Source organism: Erinaceus europaeus, chromosome 17 (genome assembly GCF_950295315.1).
Source record: "Erinaceus europaeus chromosome 17, mEriEur2.1, whole genome shotgun sequence".
Lineage (NCBI taxonomy): Eukaryota > Metazoa > Chordata > Mammalia > Eulipotyphla > Erinaceidae > Erinaceus > Erinaceus europaeus.
In genome coordinates, this window is record NC_080178.1 from 68,741,640 (window position 1) to 68,759,568 (window position 17,929).

A 17,929-nucleotide genomic window follows, 5' to 3' on the forward strand; every position below is an offset into this window, starting at 1 on the left:
TGTGCTGTTATATAACTTAAAAAGGGGTTTGGTTGGGGGCTGCTGCAGCATGTAAAAGGATTCACAGCGGGGAGCTGGGAACTGGTTTAAACAATACAAGGTTTATTAGAGTGAAACAGGTAAAAGGCAAAATAAACAATTATCATCAAGGGTTAAGAGTACCTAGGTCAGGTAGTCTTTCCCAGGCAGGGATAAGACTCTGATCAGTCAGCAGTTTTGCCACTCAAATAGAGCTCCAACCACTTAAGAAAAAGAGAAGGAAAACAAAGGAAAAGGCTTCGAATGACACCCCTGGTGAGTCAGGAACCTTGGTAAAGAGAATGGCTCAGCGGGAAGCCTGCTAGGAGAGGCTGTCCAGCCCCTGAGAGCTGGTTTTGGGGTGAGGGGGAGGCATGAGCTTCAGAAATAATCAAAAGATTTTCCTGGCCTCCGTTTTCTAACCCAAGAGCTATAGGACCCCTCCTTGGTGTCACACTTAGGACCCTTAATCACCCTCCTGCTGACAGCCCAGTATCCTACCCTGTCCAGAGAACCCCTGGTCATAAGCTGCTGCTTGTTGGAGCTCACGCCAGCTGTTGCTTCCAGGTCGCCATCTTGGCTTCGTTGAGTCTCCTACCTTTTATTAGTTAGTAACATGCTATATCAAAGGGGTTCTTAGATTATGACAGAAAAAATAATCATGAAACTTCATTAATAAGGGGGGGGAAATGGAGGAGGGACATCTGCAATAGTGTTCCACCATTGATAAGGGATAGGAAGTCCGTCAGATGCTATACTACAAATTCTCTCCTAACTAATATTCCTAATGGGATCTCAGCAGACATGTAACTGCACAGCTTAGCAAGTTGTGTACCGCCTCGCTCACATCAGGTATCTGCCATGCCATGGCCAGGTGCTCTGGAGCCAGAGCATCGCAGTCCATAGACACTACCTAGTGTCTGAGACGTTACAGATCCTGTCAGCCTTGAATAATAGCTAGATCATTAGCTGAACAAACCTAAGGCAGGAAAAAGCCTGCCACATTAAGATAGATTTCCGGGATGTTTCCCTACAGTATTCTAACCTTGGACTTTGAGTGAATAGTCGTCTTGGAAGCTGAGATATCTAGAGCAGCAAAGGGTGGATTTTTTTTTTCAACCTATTCAGCCACCCTTTGCCTTTTAATTCGTGAATACATGTCGTAAGCAAGTAGAAATTGTTATGCTGTAAGTGTCCTTTGCTGGTTCTACCTATCTGGGGAAAGTTGTCTTGATTTCTCATTATTTGGTTATTTTTCTCTGCTGGTATTACAAATCCACTGCTCCTGGTGGCCATTTTTTTCCATTTTACTGAATAGGACAGAGATAAATTGAGAGAGAAGGTGGAGATAGATACTTGGTTTAATGGAGCAGAGATGAACCCATATATTTATATACACCCACTTAATATCACAAAAGGTCCAAAACCACACTATAAAGTAAAGAAGTTCTCAATAGATGGTGCTGGAAAATTGGACAGCCACATGTAGAAAAGTGAAACTAGACCACTACCTAACACCATACACTAAGATCAAATCAAAATTGATTAAAGATCTAGATATTAAACCAGTAACTCTAAAATTTATAGAAGAAATTTTTGGTAAAACTTTGTGGGACTTTCATAGCAAAGATATATTTGGAGATTCAACCCCTTGGGCATAGAAAATTAAAATTAGTAAATAAATAAGATTACATGAAATTGAAAAGTGTCTACACACTGAAAGCAAACTACATGAGAACAACCAGGTAACTCAGTAAAAGGGAGAAGATATTTGCACATCACACATCAGACAAGTGACTGATATCAAATATCTATACTAAATTGGTACAGTTCCCCAAAAGAAGCAAAAAACAACCCAATAAAAAGTGGGGCAAATAACTAAACAGATAGTTTTCTAAAGAAGAGATTCACATGAAGAAATGCTCCAACTTCGCTTAGCAGTAGAGAAATGCAAATTAAAACTATACTGAAAAACCATCTCACACCTGGCTTATATCAACAAACCAGGAAATGACAGATGTTGGGGATTCTGTTATATTGCTGGTGGGAATGCAAATTAGCACACCCCCTTTAGAAGACTGTATGGCCATCCTTCAGCAAATAAAAATGTAATTACCTTATGACCCAACAATATCACTCTTAGGCACTTATCCAGTGGACACTCAAACACTAATTTGAAGGGGCATATGCACCCCAATGTTCACAGCTGCATTATTAGCCAAAGAGGGAAGCAGCCTGAATGTCCATCATCAGATAACTGGCTAAAGATGTTATGGTTTATATATTCCCTGGAATACTACTCTGCAATCAAAAAAAGATAATATTGTGTTTCCTTTGGGACAAAATGGATGCAACAAGAGGTATTTCTTAGTGAAATAAGTAAAGAGATGAAAGATAGCTAACTATCAGATGGTTTCACTCATATGTGGAATTTAGAGATCTGATTTACACTAACTTGCCAAAAAAAACCAAAAAAAAACAAAACAGAAGCAAGCGAATTTTTTATAAGACTTGTGAGAACTATGGTGGTTATCTTTGGGAGGTGGGAGGGTGGAGATACAGAGCTTTGGTGGCAGGTGTGGCATGGAACTATACTTTGTAATCTTATTATCCTGTAACAGACTATTAATATAAATAAATTAAATAAATAAATAAATAAATAAATAAATAGAGTCATTGAAGTTTTTCTGTTTTGTCCAGCATGCAGTATGGAATCATAAACACTGAATTTGTTCATAAAAATCATATGGAATGTAAAACCCTAGATAACAGTATCTTCCACATTAAATTAGAGGTATAGGAAATAATAATCAGCCTGATAGTGGTAATTCAAGATAGTGTGTGTGTGTGTGTGTGTGTGTGTGTGTGTGTCTATACAATTATCACAGGCCTTCACACTGAATCCTGAGATTTTACTGGCAGGGGAGTCATTCTAGCATAGAAATATTATAACTGCAGTGTCCCAGTAATTGGAACAAATATGTCTTAGAATATGGTGATAAATATTTTCTGGGTCTCTACATACGTTGTTTCTACTTGTAAAAATCATTGCATTCAGAGAAGCCTAAAGCATCAAACAAGGATATATCCTATGTATTGCCCTTACCTAGTGGAGAGTGGGCCCACTATCTGGGAATTCCAGGCCACTGTTTCCGGGAGAATCTGAATAGGTAGAGAAAGACACAGAGAGAAAGGCCAGAGCCCTGCTCAGGTCCGGCATATGGAGATCCTGGGGGTTGAATCTGGGACCTCAAAACATTAAGCATAAAAGTCTCTTGCATAAACATTATGCCGTCTACCTAGCAGAAATATGTATATTTTGATTTTTATTAGTGATTTAATTAGGATCAGCAAGATTAAATAGTGATTAACAAGATTGTAAGATAACAGAGGCACAATTCCATACAGTTCCCACCACCACAGTTTCGTATGTCATCCCCTCCATTGGAAGCTTTCCTATTCTTTACCTCTCTTGGAGTATGGAGTAGAAATATTTTTAAGTTGTGTCTTATTCTCTAAGCTCCCGATGAGGCAATTCTTTGCTCTCCTGTAGGTTCTAATGTGATTTTTGAGGCACTGAACACTTTGCCATTCATTTTAGTTCTGCTCACAATGGAAATTATTAAAATAACCAAGCATAGGACTTGTGAGTTAAAATCCTCAAAGGAAAATAATACGTATGTGTTACTCATGTTCTAGGATCTGTATTCCTAGCTCCCAATTTCAGAGTTTTTCTAGAATTTTGTAATTATTTTTCAACAGCATACCCCATGGTCCTGAGACACATCCAGTATACAGGTCCCCCACTGTCCCCAGAGCACATCCAGCATTAGACAAGGGCCCATGTGCTCTTGTGTTCATGCTTGGTTCATCCTTTCTGTTCATGCTTGGTGAAAACGAGTTTGGGGTTATCTTCCCTATTCTTTAATCTGCCAATGGGAGACAGTTTTTATTAATATAGATTCTTTTCCATCTAGTCATTTGAACAAGAATATTATATATCTATATATATATATTCTGAGCCTTAAGTTGCCTTCTTCATCTCTGGCAAAGAATTAATGTGTTGTTTATTTATTTTTGTTTTCTGTGTCTGTGCTTGTTGCCTCATGGGCCAGTGGGAAGTCAACAGCATGACAAGAAAGCTGGGCCTCTAGAGAAGTACAGAGGGCACGCTTTACTTTGTACATATTTGCATAGAGTTTATCATCTCAGTCAGGCCTGCAGTGGCATTCCCAGCCCTTGTCACTTCAGGCTCCCTTTTGGGACGGCCTTGCTTTCCTTTGCACCAAGCCCTTCTCATTGTTTGAATCACTAACTTGTTTGTCACACTTGGTTGTCATCAGAATACAAACTCATGGGACAGTCACAAAAACAGAAGAGAGACAACTCAGCCCCCTCCCACTTTCCTGAGCAGGGGCAAAGTCTACTATGAACAGGTTTATACGTCAAGAGTTTGTTCCACTTGGGCCCTGAGTCCAGACACTGTTCATCCCACAAAGAACCTGTGTGTTTCAAAGGTCAGTTGAGACATTCTATGCTTGCTTTCTTGAATGTCTTCATCAAAGATATAATAAAAACACAGGCCAGATTACAGGTATAATTTATCCCCAGAATATAACCTACTTGCCACTTTTTCCCCCTCTAGTATCAATTTGTTGTTTTCTCATTGAATATACTCAGGCTTAATGAAAGTTATAATATTCACTTTTAGATAAACTCCTATTGAAAAAGATAAACCTTGGCGCCTGGCAGTGGTGCACTGAGTTAAGCACACATAGTACAAAGCACAAGGACCCGCACATGGATTCCAGTTTGAGCCCCTGGTTCTACACCTGCAGGGGGGGTCACTTCACAAGCAGTGAAGCAGGTCTGCAAGTGTCTGACTTTCTCTCTCCCTCTCTATATTCCTCCCTCTCTATTTTTCTCTCTGTCCTATCCAGAAATAGAAAAAATGGCCACCAGGAACACTGAATTCATAGTGCTGCACCAAGCACCATCAATAACTGTGGAGGCAAAAAAAGAAATTGATAGTCTTAAATGATTAGTGGTACAATAAGCTTAATTCATGACAGAGACCAACTTATTTGAAATTCATGGGAGAAAAATTATAAATTTAAACAGATTAAGGGATTTTTTCCATGTGTACAAATATGTATTCTGACATAAACTTAAAAGGTAACTTATCTAGCACCAAAGTAAAAGACTCTGGGGTAAGTAGGGTGGGGGGAGAGTACAGATCCAAAAAGGATGACAGAGCACCTAGTGGGAGTTGTATTGTTATGTGGAAAACTGAGAAATGTTATGCATTTACTATTGTATTTACTGTATAATGTAAAACATTAATCCCCCAATAAAGAATTTTTTTTTAAAAAACGTAACTTATCATGGGCCTTTGATTTAGCATTTGACATTCGAAATTCCACTTTCTACAATGACTTAAAAAATCATAATTGGTGGGAGTCGGGTGGTAGCACAGCAGGTTAAGCACACGCGGCGCAGAGCGCAAGGACTGGCAAAAGGATCCCAGTTCGAGCCCCCGACTCCCCACCTGCAGGGGAGTTGTTTCACAAGAGGTGAAGCAGGTCTGCAGGTGTCTATCTTTCTCTCCCTCTCTCTGTCTTCCCCTCCTCTCTCCATTTCTCTCTGTCCTGTCCAACAATGACGACATCAATAACAACAACAATTATAACTACAACAACAATAAAAAGACAAGGGCAACAAAAAGGAAAAAGAAAAAAATTTGTAATTGGTAATGAATGTAGTCCAGATGACAATTTGTTACCAGACACATGATTTTCCTTATAATCTTTTTATAATATTACTATATGAAATCTACAAATAGTAGTCTTGACTAAGAAAATATTTTCTTAGCAAGCTCTCTCCTCAGAGCCCCTTGGATCTCATTGTTCCTGAGACTGTAGATGAGGGGGTTCAACATGGGGATGATCACCATGTAGAACACAGACACCACCTTGTTCTGGTCAGCTGAGTAGCTGGACTTGGGCATCACGTAAATGAAGGTGATGGTCCCATAGAACAGAGTGACTGCGGTGAGGTGGGAGGTGCAGGTGGAGAAGGCCTTCTGGCGTCCCTCAGTGGAGCGCATCCTGAGGATGGTGATGAGGATGTAGATGTAGGAGACGGCTATGACACACACTGTGACTGCAACGAGGGAGCCAACAGTAATGGAGGAGAGAACAACGGGGAGACCGACATCAGAGCAGGAGAGCTCAACTAAAGGGGCAAAGTCACAGAAAAAGTGATTCACTTGATTTGGCCCACAGAAATGGAAAGAAAAGAAGAAAGTAGAAAAAGAAGAAGCATTGAAGAAAGCACCAATGTAAGCCACTACAAGTAACTGAGCACAGACTCGAGTGGACATCTTGGTGGAATAAAGCAGCGGGTTGCAGATTGCCACAAAGCGGTCATATGCCATGGCGGCCAGAAGGAAGCAGTCAACGGTTCCAAAGAACACGGCTGAGCCAAGTTGAACAGCACACCCAAGATAGGAGATGGTGTTTGTCTCCACCAGGAAGTTCACAAGCATGTTGGGCGTGACAGATGATGAGTAGCCTATGTCAGCAAAGGCCAAGTGACTCAGAAAAATGTACATTGGATGGTGGAGCTGAGAGGAGATTCTGATCAGAGCGATTGTGCTGAGGTTGCCGGTGACGGTCACCAGGTAGATGCACAGGATGAGGATGAAGAGGATGATTCTCAGAACAGGGTCATCCGTTAAGCCCAGTAGAATGAACCCAGTCACTGCGGTGTGGTTGCCGGCCCCCAGGGAATCCATGAGACGGTGCAGCTGCTGCCAAGAAAGCCTGTGACAAACCATGCAGTGGACTGATTCTCATTCAGACAAGTAGAGGAGGGTCTCTGAGTGTGAGAGCGCAGGTGTGCATAGCTGAGACCCAGAAGTGCCAAGTTCATCCCCAGCCAAATGCCAGAGGGCTGGTCCTCCTTACACACATATTCTCTCTCATTAAAAATAAACATGATTTAAATATAGAAATAATTATGTGCAAAGATATTTGTACATAAATTAATTTTTAAGTATGATAGTCTCTATATTATGAATTGGTTTAGCAGGAACTCTAGAAAAGTTCCTTGCATATTATGGGATTTTTTTCTTTTTATCTCACTTTATGTCCACATATGTATATAGAGCAATTTTGAGGCCAATGAAAATAATATGGGACATATGAGAGAAAATATGGTATATATAATAAATATACTTACATTTATGTAAAAGTTTGTAGCAGAGACTTTAATCATATGTAACATTTACCTCATGTTGATTAAATAATAAGCACTAAATGACAGGTGAATATCATGTATGTTTATATAATGTATGCATATTTCTAAGTAAGTGCACTTCAAAAACAAAATGAGATTGTCAACTTGTTGCCATTTGTTTTATTTTATTTTTATTTAATATATTCTACATTATTTATTGCTATCAGTGCATCAATGGGGTTCAGGGCCTGCCCAATGACTTCAGTATTCATTTTTTCCTTCCTCTTGGCCATTTTCTTTCCTTTTTTCTGATAGAGACAGAAAGAGAGAGAGAGAGAGAAACCCGCAGCACTTTTACACCATTCTAAAGCTTACCCCTACAAGAAAGGACCAGGGGCTTGAACCCAGGTCCTTGTGCATGGTGACATGCATCTCTGCCAAATGAGCCCCTCCAGAGCCCCTATTACTGCCATTTGGACTGACACCTCCAATTTTCCAAAATTATGTTCTGCTATTGTCTGCTGTTGTCTTGAAAGTGTAACATTAAGTAGACTTATAAACAAATTATTTCTGCAAATGTAGCTCTGATATTCAGAAAAAAATAAAACTAGCTTATATCTTAAATATTAATACCACCATCTACCTTACCTCTAGTGAATTTATTAGTACTACTGGAAAATGCTGATTTCAGATAGTAATGAAAGGTTCTATGAATTCAGAGTTCATATGAAGATACACAAAGGATCCTGCTAAGTGAGAGAATGGCTACTTATTGAATAAATGGTTAAGCTCAGATTTAAACCAAAATGCTTACTAGCTGGTAGCCTAATCACATCTGTCCAGTTTCCCAATTAGCAATGTTGAGAAAAGTACCCTCATATGCTAAATTAAAATCAGTACGTCATATTCTTGAGCAAAAGGCACACACCTACCTCTTGAAATAAGAATTCCCTCATCTTTTTGTAACAGATTAAAGTCATGATGATTACATAGTTCTCTCTATACATATATATATATTTGCCTTTGGGAACAAATCTCTGAAGATTCTGGAAATTCAAATGGTTCAGAAACATCTTGGAGCTTAATTGTGTACTAGAATGGATGTGGAGTAGTTCAGTTCACACAAACAAAATATAATCTTCCAGGATTTTGCCAGTCCTCAAGAGGTTACTTTAGTTATTGCTTCTACATCTGTGTGTCCACACATAGACTGATCAACCTCAGATCATTAGTAGAGAAGAGAAGTCTTAAAGATGAATTTTGGATCCTAGTTCACTTTAATTTTCTGACAAAAAAAAAAAAAACATGTTAAATTTTATTTATTTGGTTTTTTTACTTAGCGGAACACTTCTTAGCTTTGGTTTATGGAGGTCTGGGAAATAAGCCTGAGAACTTTTATGAGAAAGAATTCAATTTAGGGAGCCAGAAGGTAGACCATCCCTCTTTCTCAGGAATGAATCCCAGTTGGTCTTGGATTATTCTCTTAATGTGTTGTTGAATTCAATTAGTTAAGACCTTGTTGAGGATCTTTGCATCAGTGTTCATCAGGGAGATAGGTCTCTAGTTTTCTTGTTTGGTGAAATCCTTTCCTGCTTTGGGAATCAGGGTGATGTGAGCCTCATAGAGTGTGTTTGGGAGTATTCCCTCTTCTATTCCTGGAGGAGTTTGAGGAGGATGGGTGTTAGTTCTTCTTTGAATGTTTTATAAATTCATTAGCATAGCCATCCAGACCCGGGCTTTTGTTCTGAGGAGGCTTTTGACTAGTGTTTCAATTTCTTTTCTATTGATCAGTCTGTTAAGTTTATCTACTTCCTCTTGTGTCATAATTGGCATTTAGTATAACTCTAAGAATGTGTCCATTTCTTCCAAAGTCATCGAATTTAGTTCCATACAGATACCCATAGTATTCTTGCATAATCCTTTGTATCTATACCTCACCTGTGGTCATATCTTCTTTCTCCTTTCTGAATGATTTTACCATAGCATTCTCTCATTTTCTATTGGTGAGTATAGCTAGTAATTTATCTATTTTATTTATCCTTTCAAATAACCAGCTCTTGGTTTTATTAATCTTCCTAATGGTCTTTTTGTTTTCTATTTCACTGGTTTCTGCTCTGATTGTAACTATTTCCTGTGTCCTGCTGACTGTTGGGTCTCTTTGTTGCTCCACTTCTAGTTGGTTCATTTGGATTGTTAGATGGTTTACTCGTGATTTCTCCTCTTTATTAATGTGGGTCTGCACTGCTATGAACTTCTCTTTCAGGACAGCTTTTGTTGTATCCCAGAGGGTCTGATATCTGGTTTCTTTATTTTTGTTGGTATTGTGGTAATTCTTTTTTTTTTTTTTGCCTCCAGGGTTATTGCTGGGATTCAGTGCCTACACCATGAATCCACTGCTCCTGGAGGCCATTTTTTCCCCTTTTGTTGCCCTTGTTGTTGTAGCCTTGTTGTGGTTACTATTGTTGTTGTTGATGTCATTTGTTGTTGGATAGGGCAGAGAGAAATGGAGAGAGGAGGGGAAGACAGAGAGGGAGATAGAAAGACAGACACCTGCAGACCTGCATCACCCCCTGTGAAATGACTCCCCTGCAGGTGAGGAACCGGGGACTCAAATCGGATCCTTCTACCTGTCCTTGCACTTTGCACCACGTGTGCTTAACCTGCTGCGCTACTGCCCTGCCCGACTCCCCTTAATTTCTTTTTTTCAATCTCTTTGATGACCCATATTATTTTTCAGAAGCATGTTGTTTAGTCTCCAGACTTTGGGGCAATTTCTTTTTCTTTTTTTGGTTGATTTCTAATTTCATGCCTTCTTGGTCTGAGAAGACACATTTTATAATTTTGATATTTACTTATTTGTTTAGGCTATCTTTATGGCCCAGCATTTGATCAGTCCTTGTGAATGTTCCATATGTACTTGAGAAGACTGTGCATTCATTTCTTTTGTGATAGAAACTTCTATCTATAACTATTAGGTCCATTTTATCTATGTTTTCATATAAGATCACTATTTCTCTATTGATTTTTTTGTCCAAATGTTCTGTCTCTTGATGTGGGTGGTATATTCAATTCTCCTGCTATTATTGTGTTGCCTGCCAGTGTCTCCCTTAAGTTCAGTAAATATTTGTTTTATATGTTTGGGTGCTCCTGAGTTTGGGGTGTATATATTTATGATAGTTCTATCTTTTTGTTGGATTAATTCTTTAATCATTATGTCATATCCCTCTCTGTCTCTGATTACTTTCTTTACCTGAAAGTCTATTTTGTCAGAGAACAGAATAGCTTTCCCTGCCTTTTTCTGTGAGTAATTAGCTTGGACTGTCTTGCTCCAGCCCCTTACATTAAGTTTCCATGTCTTTGGCTGTGTGTTTCCTGAAGATACATTGGGTGGATCCTGTTCTTTAATCCACTTAGCTACTCTGAGTCTTTTGACAGGTGAATCTAGGTCATTCACATTTAGGGTGATTATTGCTATATATGGTTTATTTTCATCCATTCTGATTTTTGTTTTGAGTTTATTTTAAATTGTTGATAATTTAAGGGGCTGGGTGGTAGCACACCAGCTTAAATGCACATAGTATGAAGTACAAAAATTCAGGTGCAAGTCCCTGGCTCCCCACCTGCAGGACGGTTATATCACAAGCATGAAGCAGGTCTGCAGGTGTCTTTCTCTCTTCCTTTCTGTCTCCCCCCTCCTCTCTCAGTTTCTTTTTGTCCTATCCAATAAAAAATTGGGGAAAATGGCCTCCAGGAGCAGTGGATACTTAGTGCCGGCACCAAGCCCCAGTGAGGCAAAAACAAAAAATAACCCTGGAGGCAAAAACAAAAAATGTTGATAGTTTGCTCATTTGTTTCTATCTTTTTTGTGTGAATGATTTCCTCACTGACTATTCTACTTTCTATAAATCCCTGTTCCCTGTTTTGTTTTGCGGTTATCATAAGTGTGATAGCTTACATTGTATATCTAAAAAATATTCTTATATCGATCTTGATTAACAACCATTTGATAGAACTGCTTTGTCATTCAGTTCCCTTCCCTTTTCTGCTCTATTGTTCTCTTCAGTTTTATTGTGTCCTTACTTCTAGTCTACTGCTGTTCATCTTGCTTTGAACGGCCATCCCTTTGTTTCCTCCTTTCTTGTGGGACTCTGTTCAGTAATTCTTGTAAGGTAAGCTTGATTGTGGCAAATTCCTTTAGCTTTTGGGTATTTGAGAAGACCCTTTTTTTCTCCCTCATATTTGAAGGATAATTTTGCAGGGTACATCATTCATGGCTGAAGTTGCCTTTCTTTTAGTGCGTTGAATCTGCCGTCCCACTCTCTCCTTCCCTCTAGGGTTTGTGAAGAGAAGTCTGATGAGCGTTTAATAGCTTTAGCTTTGTATGTAACTTCTTTCCTTTCCCTAGCATCCGGCAAAATTCTTTTCCTTGTCATTGAGTTTGGATAGTTTTACAATAATGTGCCTTAGTGCTTGTCCTTTGAGGGCCGGGAAGTGGCACACCAGTTAGGGACCCAACTCCCCACATGCAGGTAGGGTCCTTTGTGAGTGTTGAAACAGCTCTGCAGGTGCCTTTCTCTCTCCCTCTCTATCTCAACCTCTTCTTGCAATTTCTCTCTGCCCTATCCAATGGGGAAAAAAAGGCTGCCAGGAGTGGTAGATTTATAGTGCGGGCATAGAGCCCCAGCAGTAACCCTGGAAGCAATAAAATAAAATAAATTTAAGCTTCAATTATCAAAAGCTAACCCTATCTTTACCTACTAGATCCTTGTAAGTTGATTAGTGATTTGGACTGATATCTCTAAGATATACTATTAATTACTTTGAGGGACTATGAGGTATTACTAGATATAAAGTTGATTATTACAACAATTGTTGGTTCAACAATAAAACTTACTTGACTAGTGTACTGCTTTGCCACGAGCATGACCAAGGTTCAAGTCTCGGCCCCACAGCAATGAAGGAAGTTTCCTTGCAGTGGTATCTCTCTCTCTCTCTCTCTCTCTCTCTCTCTCTCCCTTCTCTACCTCTGTCAAACTAAAAAAAAAAAAAGATAAAATAAGGTTAAAGATAGCATTTTTTTTCTTTTTAAGTCATGTGAGGTTGTAGTCAAGAGGATGTCTGCATAGGAATGTTTCTTGAGAGTAAATCAATGTGCATTTGCTATGTCAGGTTTAGTAAGACATTAGAGACCCAAGTGTAGGAAAGCTGATGAAAATAGCTCTATGTTTGCTAGTTTTTGTCTGTCTCAACTTTTCTGCTAGGGTCTTTACCCTCTTCTCATTTCTCCTTTGTGGCATCTGACTGAGAATGATTTGGGGACTAGAACAGTGGGGGGGTTACATCTTTGAGGAGCAGCGTTCTGTTATCAGGACAACCTTTCAAGTGCAGGGTCCAGGACAGGGCACTCAACTGGCAGAATAGGAGTACTGGGAGGTTCTCTGTGGAGGAAAGCTGGCCTGGAGACACTAGACCACAGGGAAGAGACTGGCTCCTATAGACAGTTTCTAGCCATCCAGGGGCCCTGGATCATAAGAGTGACACAACATAGACCCCTCCCATCAGTGGAATTTACTCCAAGTGTAGGTGTCACATTGTGGAAATCATATTCCTTTCCTGAAGAAGTGAAGAAGCAGCATCAATCAAAGAGGACAGTGAGAACTATATAGGTCTGGAGATTCTTGGTTCAGATGCAGAATGTAAGTGTCAGTTTTCACTTGTGTTAAAGAACTGCCAGCAGTGGGCATCTAGCTGTACCTGCTACCACCCAGGAAGTGAGAAGTGATGGGAAGTCCCTCCCTCCTTGCAGTGTGAGGGTAGACAGGAATTGCAACCCTGACCCTCCTTTCCCAGTGGCTATGCTGCATTGTCCATGAAGGTACATAGGCTGATTTTCACTTTTATTCCCAGAAACCTATGAAGTCTCTAAAATATAGGAATAAGTTACTACAATTTTGTATGAAAATGTATAAAGAATAAAAAATGAGTTTGGTATTAAAAATGGTAACTTCACCATTTTCAGCCCATCTTGAATGGAGCTTGAAGAAATCATATTCAGTGAAATAAGTCAGAGACAGAAGCATGAATATGGGATGATCTCCCTCACAGGCAGAAGTTGAAAAACAAGATTAGAAGAGAAAATACTAAGCAGAACATGGACTGGAGTTGGTGTATTGTACAGGTCCTGGAAAAGGATGACAGAGGATCTAGTTGGGGTTGTATTCTTATGTGGAAAACTGAGAAATGTTATGCATGTACAAACTATTGTATTTACTGTCAACTGTAAAACACTAATCCCCCAATAAATAAATTTTTAGAAAATGAGTTTGATGATTAATGTCATTAACTCTAGTAGCCAAAAGAAAGAATTTATATCTTAAACAGTCAAGAGTGAACAGGACAGTAAATAAATGTCATCAGAATACAAACTCATGGGACAATCACAAAAACAGAAGAGAAACAACTCAGCCCCCTCCCACTTTCCTGAGCAGGGGCAAAGTCTACTATGAACAGGTTTACACATCAAGGCTTTGTTCCACTCAGGCCCTGAGTCCAGACACTGTTCATCCCACAGAGAACCTGTATGTTTCAAAGGTGAATTGAGACAATTTAAAAAAATATTTATTTATTTATTCCCTTTTGTTGCCCTTGTTGTAGTTATTGTTGTTGATGATGATGTTGTTATTGTTGGATAGGCCAGAGAGAAATGGAGATAGGAGGGGAAGACAGAGAGGGGGCGAGAAAGATAGACACCTGCAGACCTGCTTCACCTCTTGTGTGCCGGTCCCTGTTCAGGCGCCAGAGGCCAGGCTAGTTTCGTGGGCTGGAGACAGATGGCCAGGGACTCATGGCTGAGCTGGGAATGGAGTTCAATCTTTATTGATGAGCAGGAATGCAGTGTAATCTATCTGATCTCTATTCATTAGAAAATCCTGCCCTTTATATCTCCTGAGGGGGAAGTGTCAGGAAGAGGAAGTAGAAGTATATAGGAGGATGTGACTAGGGGAGGGGGCGGAGTGGAAAAGGAGCTCGAACCAGCGGGGATTAAACCAGTGTGGGTCTCAGACACAACAATGATTATGTAAATAGACCACAGCGTTAAATAATGCAAGCGAACCTAACGTGATGATCAAAACAGAAGGTCTTAAAAGCAGAATTAGAAGCATACCAACACTTGTGAAGCAACTCCTCTGCAGGTAGAGAGCTGGGGGCTTGAACCAGGATCCTTACGCAGGTGCTTGCACTGGTCCTTGCGCTTCGTGCCACCTGTGCTTAACCCACTGTGCTACTGCCCGACTCCCAAATTGAGACATTTTATGCTTCTTTTCCTTAATGTCTTCATCAAAGATATAATCACAAACACAGGTCAGATTACAGGTATAAATAATTTATCCCCAGAATATAACCTACTTGCCACTTTTTTCCTATTTCCAAGTTGTCGTTTTCTCAGAGAATGTACTCAGGCTTAATGAAGCTTATCACATGCATTTTCAATAGTTTTATTGAAAATTGAGAGTCTTAAATGTTTAATAGTACAATAAACTTAATTGATGGAAGAAAACAGCTTTTTAAAAATACATGGCACAAAAAATAAAAATTAAAATAGATTAAGTGATTTTTCCACATGCACAAATATGTATTCTGACTTACACATTTTAAATGTAACTCATGATGGGCCTCTGCTTTAACACTTAACATTAGAAATTCCACTCTCTACAATGACTTGCAAAGACTTTTTTAGTAATGAATTTAGTTCAACAGATTGTTTTACCACAAACATACATTTTCCCATTGTAATGATATTTATGTAAAATCACCATATGAAATCTACAAATAATAAACCTCACTATGAATATAATTTCCTAGCAAACATTCTCCTCAGAGCCCCCTTAATCTCATTGTTCCTGAGACTGTAGATGAGGGGGTTCAACATGGGGATGATCACCATGTAGAACACAGACACCACTTTGTTCTGGTCAGTTGAGTAGCTGGACTTGGGCATCACATAAATGAAGGTGACAGTTCCAAAGAACAGAGTGACTGCGGTGAGGTGGGAGGTGCAGGTGGAGAAGGCCTTCTGGCGTCCCTCAGTGGAGCGCATCCTCAGGATGGTGATGAGGATGTAGATGTAGGAGACGGCTATGACACACACTATTACTACAATGATGGAGCCAGCAGTAAGAGAAGGGACCAGTGCAGAAACACTGACATCAGAGCAGGAGAGCTCAACTAAAGGGGCAAAGTCACAGAAAAAGTGATTCACTTGATTTGGCCCACAGAAACATAAAGAAAAGAAAGAAAGGGTGAAGGAAATAGCATTGAAAAAACCACCAGTGTAAGCCACTACAAGTAGCTGGACACAGACTCGAGTGGACATCTTGGTGGAATAAAGCAGCGGGTTGCAGATTGCCACAAATCGGTCATAAGCCATGGCCGCCAGAAGGAAGCCATCAGCTGTCCCAAAGAAAATGGCTGAGCCAAGCTGGATGGCACATCCAACGTAAGAGATGGTGTTTGTCTCCACCAGGAAGTTCACAAGCATGTTGGGCGTGACAGACGATGAGCAGCCTATGTCAGCAAAAGCCAAGTGGCTCAGAAAAATGTACATTGGATGGTGGAGCTGAGAGGAGATTCTGATCAGAGCGATTGTGCTGAGGTTGCCGATGACAGTCACCAGGTAGATGCACAGGATGAGGATGAAGAGGATGATTCTCAGAACAGGGTCATCCGTTAAGCCCAGTAGAATGAACCCAGTCACTGCAGTGTGGTTCCCGGCCCCCAGGGAATCCATGAGACGGTGCAGCTGCTGCCGAGAAAGCCTGTGACAAAAAACATGCAATGGACTGATTCTCATTCAGACAAGTAGAGGAGGGTCTCTGAGTGTGAGAGCGCAGGTGTGCATAGCTGAGACCCAGAAGTGCCAAGTTCATCCCCAGCCATATGCCAGAGGGCTGGTCCTCCTTACAAACATATTCTCTCTCATTAAAAATAAACGGGTGTGTGTGACACACCTGGTTGAATGCACATGTTACAGTGCACAAGGACAGGTTTGAGTCCCCAGTCCCTACCTGCAGAGGGAAAGCTTCACAAGTGGTGAAGCAGTGCAGGTCTCTCTCTCTCTCTCGCTCTCTCTCTCTCTTTCTCTGTTTCCCGCCCCCCCCTCCTCTCTATCACCCCTCTCCCTCTCAACTTCTGGATGTGTCTATCCAATAAATAAAGATAAAAAATAATAATAAATTCAGGCCGGGCAGTAGCCCAGCAGGTTAAGTGCACATGGAGTACGAACGCAAGGACAGACATAAGGATTCCCATGGGAGCCTTCAGCTCCCCACCTGCAGGGGGGTTGCTTCACAGACAATGAAGCTGTGTGCAGGTGTCTTTGTTTCTCTCCTCCTCTCTGTCTTCCCCTTCCTCTCTCGATTTCTCTCTGTCCTATCCAACAGCAACAGTAATGACAACAATAACAATAAATATAACAACAAGGGCAACAAAAATGGGAGAAAATGGCTTCCAGGAGTAGTGGATTTATAGTGCAGGCACCGAGCCCCAACAATAACCCTGGAGGCAAAAAAACAAAACAAAACAGCAAAAGTCCTGAAGATCTATACAGATAATATATATACAGCATTTCACAAAAGATTAATATCAAAAAATAGTACAAAATTTAAATATAGAAATAGTTATAAACAAAGATATTTACATATAGTTAATTTGCACATATAATAATCAGTCTTTATATTATGAATTGATTTAGCAGGAACTCTAGAAAACTTCCTTCATGAATATGGGAGGATCTCACTCACAGGCAGAATTTGAAAAACCAGATCAGAAGGGAAAATACTAAGCAGAACCTAGACTGGAGTTGGTGTAGTGCATGAAAGGAAAAGACTCGGGGGGTGGTGGGGAGGGTTCAGGTCCTGGAACAGAGTGGCAGAGGAGGATCTAGTGGGGATTGTTATTATGTGGAAAACTGGGAAATGTTATGCATGTACAAACTATTGTACTTTACTGTGGACTGTAAACCAGAAATTCCTAATAAAGAAATTTTAAAAAAGAATGAAAAACAATTAACATTAAAAAAGATAACTTTTGGGAACCGGGCGGTGGCGCAGCAGTTTGAGCGCACACACATGGCTCAAAGCCCATGCACCGCCATCAAGATCCCAGTTCAAGCCCCCGCCTCCCCACCTGCAGGGGAGTCACTTCACAAATGGTTAAGCAGTCTGCAGGTGTCTATCTTTCTCTCTCCCTCTCTGTCTTCCCCTCCTCTTTCCATTTCTCTCTGTCCTATCCAACAACAACGACAGCAGTAACAACAACAACAACAATAATAACAACAATGATGATAAACAACAAGGGTAACAAAAGGGAAAAAAATTAAAAAATAACTTCCTTTCATATTATGTCTTATTTCTTCTTTGTCTCATTTTATTTCCACATATGTATATAGAGCATCCTTGAATCAATGAAAACAACAGAAATCATATGAGAGAAAACATGGTAGACATAGTAAATATATACTTACATTTATGTAAAAGTTTGTAACAAAGACTTTAATTACATGTAACATTTACTTCATGTTGACTAAATAATAAGCACTAAGTAGCAATGGTTAAGATGCATGTATGTGTAGATAGTTTACACATGTACATGTGTGTGGCTAGTCTATTTTATT

The 17,929-nt window shown here is 40.0% G+C and overlaps 2 protein-coding genes across 2 annotated transcripts; both read right to left on the reverse strand.

Annotated features, from left to right (window-relative positions):
* Positions 1 to 5,869: 5,869 nt before the first annotated feature.
* On the reverse strand, positions 5,870 to 6,814 carry LOC103117628 (olfactory receptor 5P76-like). The gene has a single exon (XM_007527724.2). It carries the CDS (start codon positions 6,812 to 6,814, stop codon positions 5,870 to 5,872), a length of 945 nt encoding a protein of 314 aa, XP_007527786.1.
* Positions 6,815 to 15,100: 8,286 nt separating this feature from the next.
* LOC103117627 (olfactory receptor 5P76-like) lies at positions 15,101 to 16,045 on the reverse strand. The gene has a single exon (XM_007527723.3). The coding sequence runs from the start codon at positions 16,043 to 16,045 to the stop codon at positions 15,101 to 15,103; it is 945 nt and encodes a 314-aa protein (XP_007527785.2).
* Positions 16,046 to 17,929: the final 1,884 nt, after the last annotated feature.

Excerpts from the sequence above, each read along its gene's own strand:
- LOC103117627 (XM_007527723.3), bottom strand. The coding sequence starts at position 16,045 with ATGGATTCCCTGGGGGCCGGGAACCACACTGCAGTGACTGGGTTCATT.
- LOC103117628 (XM_007527724.2), bottom strand. The coding sequence starts at position 6,814 with ATGGATTCCCTGGGGGCCGGCAACCACACCGCAGTGACTGGGTTCATT.